This window comes from Gopherus flavomarginatus, chromosome 4 (genome assembly GCF_025201925.1).
Source record: "Gopherus flavomarginatus isolate rGopFla2 chromosome 4, rGopFla2.mat.asm, whole genome shotgun sequence".
Taxonomy (NCBI): Eukaryota; Metazoa; Chordata; order Testudines; family Testudinidae; genus Gopherus; species Gopherus flavomarginatus.
Genome location: NC_066620.1, coordinates 122,288,783 through 122,305,005, shown reverse-complemented (window position 1 = coordinate 122,305,005; position 16,223 = coordinate 122,288,783). Strand labels below are relative to the sequence as shown.

The 16,223-nt window shown below is 41.8% G+C and overlaps 1 protein-coding gene across 1 annotated transcript in view; it reads right to left on the bottom strand.

Annotated features, from left to right (window-relative positions):
• The window catches only part of LOC127050079 (triadin-like), a 156,932-nt gene that overhangs the window by 109,746 nt on the left and 30,963 nt on the right, over positions 1-16,223 (bottom strand). Inside the window, exons 6-9 of the mRNA XM_050951612.1 lie at positions 12,727-12,762; positions 2,095-2,127; positions 1,944-1,991; positions 740-766 (exon numbers count right to left, since the gene is read on the bottom strand). Coding sequence (XP_050807569.1) covers positions 740-766; positions 1,944-1,991; positions 2,095-2,127; positions 12,727-12,762 — 144 coding nt within the window. The remainder of the gene's footprint in view (positions 1-739; positions 767-1,943; positions 1,992-2,094; positions 2,128-12,726; positions 12,763-16,223) is intronic.

Sequence of the window (16,223 nt, the reverse complement as noted above, 5' to 3'; positions counted from 1 at the left end):
ATACAGAGAATGTCAGCTTTGATTTTCTTTACATTCCTGACACAGGGTCTGATTCTGCAACACGCCCTCACAGTGGAGAGCACTCAGCTGAAGGAGCAAAGCCACAGAGAAAGCTCCAGTGGATCTAAGCCTTTTTACCCACCTACCTACAGTATTAATGCAGAGTTAAAAGCAATAATAATTGGAAGACAAAGCTGCTAAACAGGATGTCCCCTTTCTCGCTCTGTATAAAACCTTGTCCTGCTCTGTTAAGAAAACAACCATTTAGTCCATGGGTCATGAAAAAATGTGGGCAGGAAAATTAGAGACGTGTTTCCCTTTTCACAATATCCTATGTCTATGTAAGGAGTTGGGTGGACCTACTTCCTGCCCTCCTTAAGATCCTTGGCCCAGTTCCACAAAGGGACTTAGGCACTGGGCTTTAGGTACTTAAGTCCCTTTGTGGATCTAGCCCTTTATAGATTTAGGCTGGGTAGGCAATAGCTCCTGAATCAGAAAGACTGAGGAATCTGCCACCAGGAACTCTATGGAGTCTTCAGGGAAAAGACAACTGGCTCTTGGAGCAGCTTGTTAGGTGGAAAAAGTCGAGACATTGCTATTCTTTCAAAAAAAATCCATATGGCTCTAATCAAATCAAATCTTTATATATCTCTAATGACAGTGATGCAGTACTTTTGTATTAATAACTATAAATACATAGTTTTTCACTTTTATTTTAAAAACGCATGCAGTTACTTACCTTTTACCTTATGACTTTCCACAGATACTGTAAAATAAATGAATATATTCTAAGAAACAAACTTTACAATGCATACAAACAACATCTGTCTCTCGTTAAGATATTCTCATTGTACAGAAAGCCAGGCTAGCCAGTAAGGTGTATATATGGAGCTTGAAAAGTTCCACTTATTTCAGCAAGCATGTACAGTACACATGGAAAACTGGCTTCAGAATATGCATATAGCATGCACACAAGAAAGGGAAGAAACAATCGAGACACTTAACAGACATCTCAATAAGTCTGGTGGTTAGCAGCATTTGTCTCAGTTCAGCTGAAAAATTTATGTGCAGCAGATGAAAAATAGCATTCTAATACTGACAAACACAATGGAGTCTAGATCAAAAGTAGTATGGAAAATATCATGTATTCAGTCTAATTTACGTACCAGTGTTTGATATTTAATTATTGGAAGATATTTCTTTCTAAAGCATCATTGATCCAAAGTCATAATTCTCATTTCCTCATTATTAGGTTCTTCATACTTATTGACTACTGGGATGGGTTTACATGCCTCACCCTATGGCGGGGAGAAGGTAATATTTCCCTAAGTAGGCTAGCTAGCACAGGTGTTTGTGCTAATTGGAAAGATTGCCAGAAAACCCATCTGGAGACACTGGATTCATCTAGAAAATGGGCCATCAAGCAGGACTATAAGAAGAGTTAAGGCAGTGTTTGGGCGGATCTGAGAAATGGATCCAGCCTGAAATCAGAGGAGAGTCTGGCTGCAAGAAGCCATTTTGTCTTCTCTATTTAAATGAAGGCTGGTTGGAGGAAATAATTGAGTTTAGTTGTTTGAAGGAAGGGGTGGGGGGAACCCTGATACACTGTATCTTCCTTTTCCAGTCTCAAAGTATTTGAATCCCAGAGCCAGACTTACTTCCTCCCTTGAAGAAAAAAAAGTGAGGAAGCTGAAATCAAAATCTAACATTCAAAAGAATAATGGTGTCATGCTTACCTTCACGTAATTGGCTCTCAGGTACAACAGAATGGCTAGGTTATCATGCTCCATAGCCATTCTAATAAATTTGAGTAAATTGGCCAATCTGTTCTCTTCTAGCACAGTGCAGTTCCCATCCCTTCCCCTAACAGTGACTTGAGTTAATTTAGTTTTAAGTTTAAATTAAGGAAATGAGCTTCTAAAAGAGACTTTTACAGGTTTTACCAGGTTCTTTTAGAGCTACTGCAGGTATTTCCTTCTTCAGTGGTTTGGCTGGAACAAACAAGAAAAGGTTGTTTATTACAATGTGGGAGTTGTCACTAAAACATTCAGTAGCTCAGATGAAAAATAAAACTAAAAAATGGGAGCTATTTACCAGTTTCCACCAGCTTTTCCTTCTTGGGTGATTCTAAAAATTAAAAAAGAAAAATATTTTGGCTCTACTTTTGGTAATGCTGTTACATACACTCCTCCTGAAACGTATTTTTTGTGCAGTGATCAGACACTCCTGAGCTAATGGAGTTAGCTAATGCTAATACCAAATAGCTAAAAGATAGTTCCGCAGTCATATTGTTAGGTGATGAAAGGAAATGTTAATAGCAGTTAAAGAGCAAACATGTTTAGACTTAGTCTGGATCATCTGACAATCTAAGACCTCGGTGGTTCCCAACCTTTTCCACACTGAGATTCTCCCAGAACACCATTCCGACAATCTCCTCCTCAGAACCACTTATAGCCATTCCGCAAAGATTCAAGGCAGTGGGGCATAGCCAGCCAGGGAGAGGGGAAAGAGATGGAAATAGCTAATTGAAATGGTAAATTCCCTTTTATCATTGGCTAAAATTCATAATAATTAAGAAAAGGGATGAGTTAATGCTGCTTGCATATGGGGCTGGAGGGGAGGAAGGAAAAAGGAAGAATGGAGACTGGAAGACAGTTACTTTGACTGATTTAACCAGTCATCTCAGTAACATATGCAACATTGCAGCACATTTATGTTTTATATAGCATAAGTGCTCCTCCATTTATATATATTATATATAAACACATTTTGTAAACCTATTTTCCCCGCTTATGCTTGCTTCTCTGAAACTGAAGGATATCTAACGATGGTTTCTTTGACTCCAGGGGCATCTGACTGCTCCATGTTTTTCCACAGTCTCCCAACCCTTAAACAAAGGAAACAGGGACAGAATTTGTGTGACACTACCAACTTTCACTTTAAGCACTTTTGTGTGACCTAAAATTTCATTTTCATTAAGCAAATTCAACAAGATTCTTCCAGAAAATATGAAATCCAATTTACAAATAGCTGCAACTTTCAAGTTTTTATTCAATAATTAACAGAATTAGTTAGGAAGTTTGGATCAGAATCTGAATTTATGACTGACTTACTTCTACTCTGCTATTATACTGGGGCACACCCAAACCTTAGATTCCAACAACCACAAGCTTTGAGAAAATTCAGATCTGGATCTTGCCTTTATGGCTCAGGCCACTTGTACTAATTTAGAAGAATTTTCTTCTATTAATTAATAGTCAATCTGACACAACAGAGGATTTTGTCCTATTGTACAATATACATGTTAGACACTTGCCATAGCCTCTGTAAGACTTTTAACAGTAAGAGCTGTGCAAGTATTCATAAGAATTTATTAATTTATCAGCCAGGCCAAAAATATCTTTATCCAGGGCACAGCCTGTGGCTGAGGACAAATAAATATTCTATCATATGTGCAATTGAGATTTTTTTCAAGTTTGAAATTTCACCATATGCTACCCACTCTGAAGTTTTCACAAAAACATTTTTTGCCTTTGTGAAAACCAGTAAAATATTTATTAATTGTTAATGAAACCACCCAAATGCAATTTTTATTTTGCTGATAGTGATGCGATCACTGAGGAGATGGGAGACAGAAGAGAATCTCTGAGGTTATTTTTTAAGCCGCTCAATTCCTTAAACTGCAAGTGGTGCTGAAAAGCATTGAAGCTGGCATATTGCTGCAGAATACCTTAGATCTTCACCAGCAGCAAGGTAATTCTCAAACTGTGACCTTCTCTCACTTGCTATCATTGGAACAGTCACGTTTCCATTTTGATTCTCTGTCTCTCTTCATGACATATATGCCTTTCAATTAATTCAGATAAAGTATTCTAATCTTAAAGCAGTAGTGTGAGTAAGTGAAATTCATGTGAAACCAGTGAGAAAGTTGAACTTCCATTAAAATTGCCTATCGTCTCCACTGTGTTCACTGTTCTATAATATAAACTATAGTATAATCAATGTCATTAGGTTATATTCATTACAGTTAAGGGAAACAGATTTCTGTACTAGAATCCTCAATTTCAGATACAAGGATTATAATAAATCCTATTCTACATTCATTAAAACACAGAACTGCCAAATCCTGTGCAGTATGTTGAACAGTGCAAATCCTCAGTTTGGGAAGCTAATAGTGTTGTATCTTTTTGTTTGTTTGCCTGCAATTTTCCTATTGGCTTGTTCAAGTTATAAAGAGGTTCATTACAAGAATTTGTTACCCCATATTTCTTCAGTTTCTAAAGATCATGAATATAGGTTGGTGATTCCTTTGTTTTCTGAAATAAGAAATTCAGGGTGGGAAAACACCTCCTCCCCTACTAAGGTTTTGGCACCAACTTTATAGCTTCCTGTTTGTAAATGAAAGCTGACTTTCATTCGTAGCTGTTTCTCTTCAGAATGATCACTGAAAAGAGATGGAGAAGGAAGATTGGGTTTCAGCATATCCTCAGACTGGAAATATGTGCCTATGATTGGCAATCTCCAGGATTCATTAATTTGAAGAGCATTTCCTGCCATGCCTGAAATAATTGCAGCACAGATTCTTCAGAGGAATACAGATGCTAACAAAACTGTTTCAAGGTCCTTTGGCAAGCTTACAAAACTCCTGCTTTACCTGGCCTGCAGGAAATGATGGCCACACAGCTGATCTTGTCTACATCATAGAATCATAGAATATTAGGGTTGGAAGAGACCTCAGGAGGTCATCTAGTCCAACCCCCTGCTCAAAGCTGCTGCCCTGATCATCTCTGTAAGGTTTCTCAGGATGACTGGATTTGAATCCCTTAATGAAATGGAACCTTCCTGACCCCCATCCCCCACTACCACCACCAGCCCGCACTGCCCCAAGAAACAAGCTAATACTGACCCATCTGATATCAAAAGCATAAATGCTTCTGCTAAAAAAAAAAAAAGGATGGCTTAAACCTAGAGAAGAAGTGGTGATCTGGGCACCTTCAACTTCTCTGAGGTCTCATCAATTCTTGAGTGGACAAGGTCAGTTACCTCAAATGGCAGGCCAAGTACCTATGCCTTCTGATTCTTCCCATATAGCTCTATGTCAACTCTAAGACAGAATTTCATACGGAAAAGTGTCCATTTGCCAAAGACTGGGATGCTGCAAAATCCATGTCATAACAGGCACTTGAGGCGCATTTGCAACCTCTTCATTTTCTTTTTAGGAGGTGCTGCAGAGGGATCTATGGTGTATTTCCAGCCCTTTGAGGCCCTGACTTAGAACTCTTCAGATGCAATCATTTCTATTGCTGCCTTGATGGGCTTGGAGACAATTTACTGAATTTTGAAAAATTTTCCAGCGTTGTATCCACCTGTTTTGAACCCACAATGTCTTCTGGGAGACAGCTTTGCTTAGGTCCATGTGGCTTATAAAACCTATCGTATAGGATTTATTACAAGGAAGGCTTAGATTCTACAGAATCTTTCAGGTCATGGTGTAAACGCTGCACAAGCAGCACACCTCTTTGACACGTGAGCCGTGACCTTTACCCCAGGCACTTTAAACACTAGTCTGATATAGAGATTTCTGTGGGAAGAGGAAGTCCCTCTTAAATCCTGCTTTCTGCACATCATCTGCCATGTGAAGACACGATGAGCAGATTAACTATCAATTCTACAGGAAAAACAATTAATGGTAAAAACTAATGATTAAAGCTGCTTCAAAAAGAAATACATTTGAAAATTCACAAATGTAACAAGAAACCTAGCATTAAACCCTCACAGAGGAGGGCTTACCACTCAGGCCAGCAGAAAGAGAAGGAATGAGGAATAGTAAGAGTTAGAGACTGTTATCAGAGCTGCATGGGAAATGATTTTCCTGTCCCATGAGAATTTTCAAGATATTTTTGTTTTCTCCAATCTGATTCAAGATGAAAAATCAAAATCTTAAAAATTTGAGGACCAATCATCCAATTTTTATTTTCAGATTGTGATGATTTCAAAACATTATGTTTCAATTTCAACCTTTAATTAAAAAAACAAAACAGAATTTGGAGAGTTATTAAATCATAGAAAAGTTGGACTGGAAGAGGTCATCTAGTCCATCCCTCTGCACAGGGTCAGGACCATCCTTGATAGTTGTTTGTCTAATCTTTAAAATAATTATGATGATTCCACAACCCTCCTAGATAACCTGTTCCACCCTCTCTCATGAACAGGTTTCAAAAGAGGTTTTGTTGGAAAATTCCTGATTAGTTCTAGTTTTTTAATACTTTGGTTCCTTGGCTCCAGACCACTAGATTCAAAGGGCATGTACATGATCGCCTAATGGTTAAATACGCAGACAGGGTTCTGTAGCTGCATAGCAGGGCACACGACTCCTACAGAATTTCTCAGCAAGGGCAAAGACATGAAGGACACCAACAAAAAGCATCAGGAGAAGTGGCAGCTCTGACAGTCAAAAAATGCTGGAAGCATTCTAGTATGTGCAACAAAATAGAGCATGCCAGCAGCAGCTATTTCTGAATGTTTACAGTTCTCAACTTGGGCATTCAAAGATTATGCAGGAACTGTTATGTAAGAGCAAAATGCTGTGCATTATTTGTGGGCACCTTGAAAGAGAAAATGATAGATTTTGCACAGTATATTGCAAAGAACTTGTTTGGTACATATGTCATTGGGCTCAGCTTTAAAACCAAAAGTTAAACTCTTAATATATAAAAGTAAGAGATTTGACATTAAAAGAGCACTGAGGTATGATGAACTGATGAAATTAAAGTTTAAATAATGTCACAAAGCAAGTGAAACACACACATGTACAAAAGATTTGCTACAAACTGGCTCAAAAAATCTATCAGCTACTAGACAGCATAATAAATTCACCATGTGCATTCTCTAATTTCTTATAGAAAAATCTACTGCATCCCTTCCACTTTTGACCCTGTTTCTGCTCCTGCTCCCATTTAAGTCAAGTGAAATTTTGCTAGTGATCTTAACAGTGCAGGATTGGACCCATTTATTCCTCCGCAGACTGCTTATTCAATTTAATACAAGCTCAGCACAGGTAGCATTAACAGCAGATGCACTGCCTGAGAAGTCAGTCACACAGTAGGTATGCCTTATGGCCCCAATTCAGCAAAATACTTGATGTGATGATGATGATGATGTTCGTCCATCGTTGTCGATGAAGACCTCAACAACTCATTCATTCAATGACCGGCCTCTGTGTGTCCGAAGATGACTGATCAGTCCGATTCGGGCGTGGAACGTCCTGTCACACGTCGGGCAGACATGTGGTGGCACTGTTGATGATGTGCGGGCAGCCCTGGACTTGCGTAACTCACGCTTTCTTTCAGCCTCAGCAGTACGCCTAGCCTCAGAGATATTACTGCCTGTGTGAATGAGGCTGCGCCATGCTGGACGGTTCAGTGCAAGGGTTTCCCATGTGGTGGTGTTGATCTCGAGGGACTTCAGAGAGGTCTTCAGTATGTCCTTGAACCACTCCTTTTGTCCTCCATGGGAGTGCTTTCCCTGGGTGAGTTCTCCGTACAAGAGCTGTTTAGGAATGCGCTCGTCTGACATTCTCACGACATGTCCGGCCCATCTGGTCTGGGCTCCCATCAGCAGTGTGTGAACTGACAGCAGACTGGCTCTGGTAAGGACTTCAGCATCAGGCACCTTGTCCTGCCATCTGATTTTTAGAAGCTTTTGCAGACAGGAAATGTGGAAGTGATTGAGCCTTCGTGCATGACTCCGATAGACAGTCCACGTCTCGCAGGCTTACAGAAAGTTGGAAGCACCACTGCTCGGTAGACCTTCAGCTTTGTTGGTAGACTGATCCCTCGACGTTCCCAGACGTTAGAGTGCAATTGGCCAAATGCAGAGCTGCCTTTAGCAATTCGGCAGTTTACTTCATCATCGATTGACACTGCCCAGGTACATGAAGTGGTCCACTGCCTGAAGTCTCTGTCCATTTAAAGTGATGGACGGTTCTGAGTACGAAGCGTGGGGAGCTGGCTGGCTGGTGCATGACCTCAGTGTTCTTGATGTTAATGGTGAGACCGAAGTTGTTGCATGCAGATGAAAATTTGTCCATAACGGCTTGCATTTCTGGCTCTGTACTAGCATTCAGAGCACAATCATCGGCAAAGAGAAAGTCTCAAAGTACAGTTTCCTTCACCTTGGTGATGGCATGCAGTCGCCTCAGATTGAATAGTTTCCTGTCAGTTCTGTACTTCAGGCCTACTCCTTCAGTGCAGTGCTCAAAGGCATCAGTCAGAGTGGCAGAGAATATCATGCTGAACAAAGTGGGTGCTAAAACACACCCTTGCTTGACACCATTGGTGACTGGGAAGGCCTCAGATGTTTCACCGTCATCCAGGACACAAGCCATTATACTGTGATGAAATTGACGTACCATTCGTATGAATCTGTCTGGACAGCCGAATTTCAACATGATCCTCTACAGGCCCTGGCGACTGACAGAGTTGAACGCTTTTGTGAGGTCCACAAAAGTTGTGTAGAGTTCATGATTCTGTTCTCGACATCTCTCCTGTAGCTGACGTGCAGCGAAGATCATGTCAATAGTCCCACGTCCCTTGTGAAAGCCGCACTGTGATTCTGGCAGTAACCCTGCTCCAGGTGAGTGATCAACTGGTTCAACAGAACCCGTGCAAGAACTTTCCTCACTGTAGAGAGCAGAGAGATTCCACCATGATTGTCGTATACTTGGAGATTGCCCTTCCTCTTATAGAGGTGCACGATGGACACGTCTCTAAATTCCTGTGGAATGGATCCCTGCTTCCAGAAGGACTGAAACAGCTCAGTGAGTTTCCGTAGCAGCACGGGTCCACCGACTTTGTACACCTCTGCTGGTATGGCATCTGACCCTGGGGCTTTGCCACTTGACAGCTGGTTGATGGCTTTCTTCACTTGGTCCTCTTCTGGTGAAGCATCCATGGAGTCATTGACTGCAACCTGAGGCATCTTGTCAATGGCCTCATCATTGATGACTGAGGGGCAGATGAGAACTGCTTCAAAATGTTCAGCCCATCTCTGGAGAATCTGCGTCTTCTCTGTAAGAAGCACAGTGCCATCAGAGTTCAGGAGGGGAAAGCTCCCAGAAGACTGTGGACCATAGAGTGTGTTGAGGGCTTCATAAAACTGCTTATAGTCGTTCCTATCTGCATACGCCTGTATTTCATCTGCTTTGGTGCTCAGCCACAAGTCTCTCATTTTGCGCAGTCGGTTCTGTACTGTCCTGCAAGCGTTGATAAAGGCGGTCTTCTTTGCCGCTGAGAATGGATCGTGTTGATATGCACGATGCAGGTGGTGCTTCTCAGCAAGGCCTGGATTTCTGCATCATTTTCGTCAAACCAGTCTTGCCGCCTGCATGTGGAGGGCCCCAACACCTTCGATGCAGCTGTATGGACAGTGTTGCGGAATCACTCCCAGTCTTTCTCAGCATCATCCTCAATATGAAGATCATCAAACTCATTCTCTAGGTCTTCAGCTAGATTTTCAGTGATGTGGCTGTTCTTCAGCTTCGACACGTTGATCCTTTTGAGAGCCTTACAGCCTTGTGGTCATCTCTTCGGCATGATACGGAGCTTCATTTTGGATACTATGAGCCTATGATCCGTCCAACAGTCAGCGCCGCACATAGCTTTTGTAACCCTGACATCTTGTCTGTCCCTTCTCCTAATGATGACATAGTCGATCAGATGCCAGTGCTTGGAACAGGGATGCATCCATGAAGTCCTGTTATGCGTAGGGAGGCGGAAGACCATATTGGTGATCAGAAGGTCATGAGTTGCACAAGTTTTCAGCAGTAACAGGCCATTGCTGTTACACTTTCCCACTCCATTTTTCCTGATGACTCCTTCCCAGGCTGCAGCATCGCATCTGACTCTTGCATTAAAATCACCAAGCAGGATCAGCTCGTCTGTGTGGTGCACTGATGACAGCAGAGCATCTAGTTCTTCACAGAATTTATCCTTCACATCCTCTGTGTTGGTCATTGTGGGAGCGTATGCACTAATCAAAGTAACTTGTTTTCTTTTTTGAAGCAGAAGCTGCATTGTCATGAGTCGGTCATTCGCACCTTTGGGGGGACTGGCAAGTTTCCGAACAAGATGATTCTTGATGGTGAAGCCAACTCCAGATTCGCGACGCTCATCACTGCTGCGGCCACTCCAGAAGAATGTATAGCCTCCGCCTGACTCAGACAGCCGTCCTTCATTAGCAAAGCGAGTTTCGCTAAGGGCTGCAATGTCAATGTTGTAGCGTGCGAGATTTTTGGCGACAAGTGCTGTTCTTCTCTCCAGTCTGTCTGCCGTGATGTTGTCCAGTAGCGTGCGCACATTCCATGTGCCAATAGTGATCGGTGTCACTCTAAGTTTTGTTTTTGTTCGACCACTTTCGTGGGATCCCCGCCAGCCATGGTATGCTGGCCAGGGTAAGGTGAAGCAGGCAATGTTTAGGGCACCTTTTCTAGCCCCCTCCTCATTCTACGGAGGTGAGCAGTGCAATCCTGAATAGGGCTGCTCAGTCGCTCAGGAAGATGCCGAGCTCCACTGCTGCTTCAGTCAGTGAGGAACGACCATTATACCTGAGCCGCCTGTGTGCAGGTCCGTGGCTACAGCTCCCAGTGTATCCACACCTGCTGCTTCGTCGCTCGCCCATCGTCACAGGACTTCATATGATGTGATGTCGAGACTTGCGCGTGAATTGGATTAAAGTGAGGGAGAGTTGCGCGATGTCAACCTCACTCTCTCATCCCAGTTCCTCCTTGTATCCAGTGGCAGGACAAGAGTTGAGACAGCTGGAGATAGGACAGGGTGCAGTGGATGACCAGGATGCCTACGTGTCTTGTCATGCTCTTAAGCATTCCACAACGCTTGCTGTCACCGCCTTCTTGACCGTTGAACAGGTTTCCTCAGTCAGCCGGATCCAGCCTTCGCATGCAATGGGTAGACAGGCCCTAACTCACTGAGGGTCTCAGACTCATCGGCTACCCTCACCTGGTTTAGCCCTCCAGTCGAGACAGTTTCTGGAGTGTGGCCACTGACAGCTACTTGGAGCCGCAGGTGGGTGTCAAGTGGGGACCAAAGTGGATGAACTACTCCTAGGAGTATGACTGCTCCCCCATCAGAGGTACTACCCCTCCCTGACAACCCCCAGCAAAATACTTAACACATGATTAAAGGCTTTGCTGGAGAGGGATGCACTTAAACATGTCCCTAAGTGTTTTGCTGAACTGGCCCCCAAAACATTACAAATCAACAATTAATTGTGAATATTTGCAGTGCTTTTATAGTTTGTCAGCTATTAGGCAAGCCCCTTAAAAAGCCTCTCACATAAAAAGCAGATATTTTTAAAAGTCATTTAAATCAAACTCCCAATTAACTATCATTTAGCTTAGATATAGTCCTCCTCTCATCACTGTAGCTAGCAAAGATAAATGCCTGACTTCTCTGTTTTAACAGTTAGCTTGCTCCCCCTGCCTTGTTCTTGAAGGAATGTCATAGTCCAGTGTTAGTAACACAACAATACTTCCAATGTATTGAATAGTTATGTCAAATGCTAGACTAGGACAGTGATATTTATAAAGGGGTTAGATTCTGTTTGAGTATACACACCTTCACAATCTGAAATAGAGCAATAGGAATTATTGAAAATTAATTTTAAAAATGAATTTTGTTGAAATATATTTTAAAGTATGCATTAATATGGTGATACCTTGCTTCAGAATAAGCCATAACATGGTAAGTGGGTGAATGTTTCAGAATCCTAGCAAAAGTGATTAAATGTCTTGAATTCTATTTTTTTAAAGAAGTCTATCATAAGTTAGAAGAATAAGAATTGTATGCCACATTAGCAAACTAAATTGCTCTGAGAAAAATCATTTTACATGTTATTAAAAAACCCTATGTTTAAAGATTTTAAGGTTCTAAAGTGAAGCATTCAAAAGTTGGAAGAAGAAAAAAAAATTGCCTTTGCAACCTTAATTCTGCCCCCTTGTGTGTATACATTATGAGACAGATCACACACTAATTTTTCCTTTCCTATTCAGAGTCAGATCATGGCCCACCATACACCTGCCCACAGAGGCATAAGGGGATTGAGACCTAAGCCTCTGCATAGCCTCCCAGACCTACTCCTCCTTCCAAGAGCAGTTAGGTTGGGACTGGGCAGAGCCTTGACTCCACCCCCCAATATGTTTGCAAGCACAGTTTCTTCCATGTGCTGCTTCAAGGGTGCTGTAGCTACACAAGAAGAAGATAAGGTCCTGCTCAAGAGCTGTAGCAATATTGACTGAGTATAATAATAATAAAGACAGATCTTGGAAGTGTTATGGTAAGAAATGGTAAAATAAGAATACAGTCTTAACAAGTGGCTCTATAGAGCCACCTGCTGGTGATTGACCTGAAAAATCACTTGAAATATTTGCACCTCTCATACATACACTTACATTATTCCTGTTATTTAAAAAAGAAATAGATTTTAACATTTAATGGTAATCATGTTTTATCAGTGCTTTTAAGCATTTCTCATACCTCTTAATAGTTTCCTATAGCAGAACGTAATTGTTAGTGCTCAGATATTTAAAGAACATTTTTCCCTTCAAAGCATATTTTGTAGTCCCATAAACTTTGTTTATTTGCTACATTTCTTCCCTTAGAAAGCAAAAATTTACAGGTGAAAATGACTTGCAAAAATATCTTTTCTTACCTTCTGCTGTTTTAGCTGCTGCTGCTGTCTTGGAAACTAAAAATAAAATAATTATGTAGCTATAATCAATCAACAGTTGAGCTTTGGCAGTTTAGACAACAATCACTTTTATAATCTAGACATGTTCGGCTATTTTACATCTCAATAATTCTTGCAAAAAACTAATTAAATTTTCTTGAACATGTTGTAAGTGTTGATTTTATATTTCCTAAGTGAAGATAATGTTCTATAGGGGTACATCTTTTTTTGTTATATCAAAATTTGTAAGGAGGGGTGTCAGTTTTATTAAAGAAGGCCTAGTGCTGTGTTGACTCTGTTGACATGCAGTGCTATCAAAAGATTTAAATCAGGTTTATAAGAAAGTTTCTCAGATCCACTCTAGCTTGGGAAATGCTAAATGCACAAAGAGGTAGAATATTCCATTTTTAAAGAGAGTGAACATTCAAGTCTGATAAATGCTCATAACTCTGGAGATTTATTGGAATGATCTGAGTCTACAGAACTCAGCTGGAAAACTGGTCACAACAGGCCCTCTTACCAGATTTCCAGTATTTCCTGCCTCCCATCAGGCTGTAACTACCTCAAGAACAATCTTTTTTGTCATATTTCATCATTTTTTCCTTCTGCTTTGGGCCAAAATCTGGAAGAATCACCGATGCATGAAAAAATGAAAAACCATTTTAGAACAATTATCCAACAGAAACCATGGCAAGATTAAAAGAAACCAACTTTATTTATATATTTGAGCATCTGAAATAGGCACCAGCTCTGAGTTTTATTTATTTTATTCTTTGAAAGACCTGAACTGATGAGTCCCCACTAAGTAATCAGGGAACTTTGGGCCTTGGAAGGAGTTCCCAAAACAGTACTCAAAGGAAATCAGAGCTCAACATTTTCTCTTTAATAAGTAACGCCATTTACATGGGTTAAAGTGGGAGATGGGAAAGATCAGGGCTTACAGAGTAAAGTCATTAAGCAGGTAAATGACAGTACAAAAGCTACTGAGTAATATGCAAAAAGTTTCTTCGGAGACTATTTTAAAAACAGTCACGTCCTTGAAGAGATGGACTGAGCAGAATAATTTGGATCCAATTCCCCAATTTCAGGGGAATTGAATTGGAGCTTGGATTTTGGTTCAGGACATTTGCTAGTTTTTAAAGCAAGCATCAGAATATGCATCATTTGTGACGTGAGGGCATTTCATTTAAAATGCCACATAGAGGCTAGTTTGGTTAATGGTATTTGTAGGTGTAAGCAGAGTCAGGATGAGCTCTACTCTGACATCTGGTGGAAGGAATTTCAGAGAGTGTATTTGCATAGGCACACCTACCCCAACGGCAGCCTGGGATGGTTGTTTTGACAGCTCTGGGATCTCCAGTTTCTTTGCTGTTGGGGCGGGAGGAGTGGAGTTTGTCACCCTGATTGTGTGAATAGGGAGCTGTGGGACTGCATTGTGACAGAATTGACTCAACCTCAGTTGGGTGGTACTTGCTAGACAAGGGACATGGGTTCCAAAACCCAGTGAATTGAGAGAGGCTGGGGACAGGTATTTGTGCTTGGTGGTGTAGGTGCCTTGTGGAGCCAGAAGCATCAGTTCTACCCACTCCTCTCTCCACTGTGGAATGTCAGAGTTGATTTTTTATTCCCTTAAGAATCTAGATACAGGCTACTGAGCTGAACTCACTTTGGGCTAATGGTGCACTAGCACTGGGGCTTCCCTACTATGAGCTGAGATCACTAAGAGTTGAAATCACTAAAGAGCTGGAATTACTGAGCTGAGAGCACTGAGTACTGTGCTAACTAGTAGGGGAGCCTGAAGTTATATGGCAGAACAAAGCAGCTGGCAGAGTGGAGTGGAGCAGTTTGTGGGGATGGCTGGAGCGGATCACGGGACAGCTGGTGGAGCAGAGCAGCTGGCAGAGCAGAGTAGCTGTGGGACAGGTGGAGCGGCCCACGGAGCGAGCGGAGCTGAGCAGTTTGCGGGGACAGCTGGATCAGCTCATGGAGCACAGTGGCTGGTGAAGCGGAGTGGAGCAGTTTGTGAGGATGGCTGGAGGAGCAGAGCGGAGTGGCTGGTAAAGCGGAGCAGTTCGTGGAGAAGGCGGAAGCAGAACCCCACAGAGAGGCAAGGCAGTTGGCCCTGGACCACGTAAGGTGCCCCTTTCTACCCAGGCTGGGGGGAGGGACCTCTGCAGATAGACTCTCGAACTTTGGGGCTGCACTGACCCAGGACAGAGACTTTTGGATTGTGGGATTTTTGGGACTGTGGGTGATTTGGGGTTGCTGGACTCAAGAGCCCAGGGAAAAGGACACAGCCCAATTTCTTGGGGTGGGTCTTTGCTCACAGTTTGATCTAGGAACTCTAGTTGAGGTGTTTTCCCAATTTAGTGCTTGTTGTTTAACTCATGTTATTAAACCTTTTCTGCTACACAGAGACTCTGTGCTTGTGAGAGGGGAAGTATTGCCTATTCGAGGCGCCTAGGGGTGTGTGTAAGATTTTCCCAGGTCACTGGGTGGGGGCTCGAGCTGGTTTGGCATTGTGTTATTGAAATGGAACCCCTGGATACTGAACCCGGCCCTTGTTGCTGCCAACTCAGAGGGGCAGAAGGGTTACATAGGTTTGCTATATGTATTGCATTCTGGGAGTTGTTCTGAATTGAGAAGACTGTCAAGCACTAGTAAAAACTCCATTCTTGCAAATCTGTCTGATCCAGCTGCATTTCCCTTTATATTTGAGAACTTAAATGCTGCATCAATGGGATGTAACTATTCAGAACATATAATCCAGGAGCCTGAAAGGTCTATCTGTTTTGCAGAGGGTTTCCTGTCCTTCGGGGTGAATTTTCATTGAAAAAATGAATTCTAGTAAGATTCCTTTCTGCAGTGCAGAAGAAATATTAATCCTCCAGGCCTATGTAAATACACAAGAGACAGATTGCTGGAACTGGGATTTTATTGCTGCTTTAGAACCGGTTTCCTTAAGTACTACTGCTTCTCCTTTCACAGCAACAACACTTGCATGTACCCATCAAACTAGTTCTCATTTCCTGTTTGAAGCCAAATGCTACACTGTGCCAGACAAAATTCCAATAGCAAAACAGAGTTTGTACAAGGAACACCAGGAAAAATTTGGAATATTAGCTTTGAAAATCAAATACTGTATATTTACTGAACTTGGTCACCTAGAAGTGCCATCAATTTCCTATTAAGGAGCTCTATTAGGCTTCAAAATTACCTCACAACATTTTTTGCTTTTTCTGTTTAAAAACACAAGATTCAAGCTGTAAAAATAATCAAATTTTAATCATGCAAGTTAATATTCAGAGAGTGGATTTTCTTTGTGGGGTAGGGTAAGGCAAAAATATAGGAGAAACACAGAAAGCTAGTTCACAACGCAAACCAAAAAGAGCACTAGCGATCTAGGAATATACCAGAACTGAGCAGCTGGTTTTATTTCTCAATAGTAAACCATATCAGTTTTCCCTCTTATCAAATAT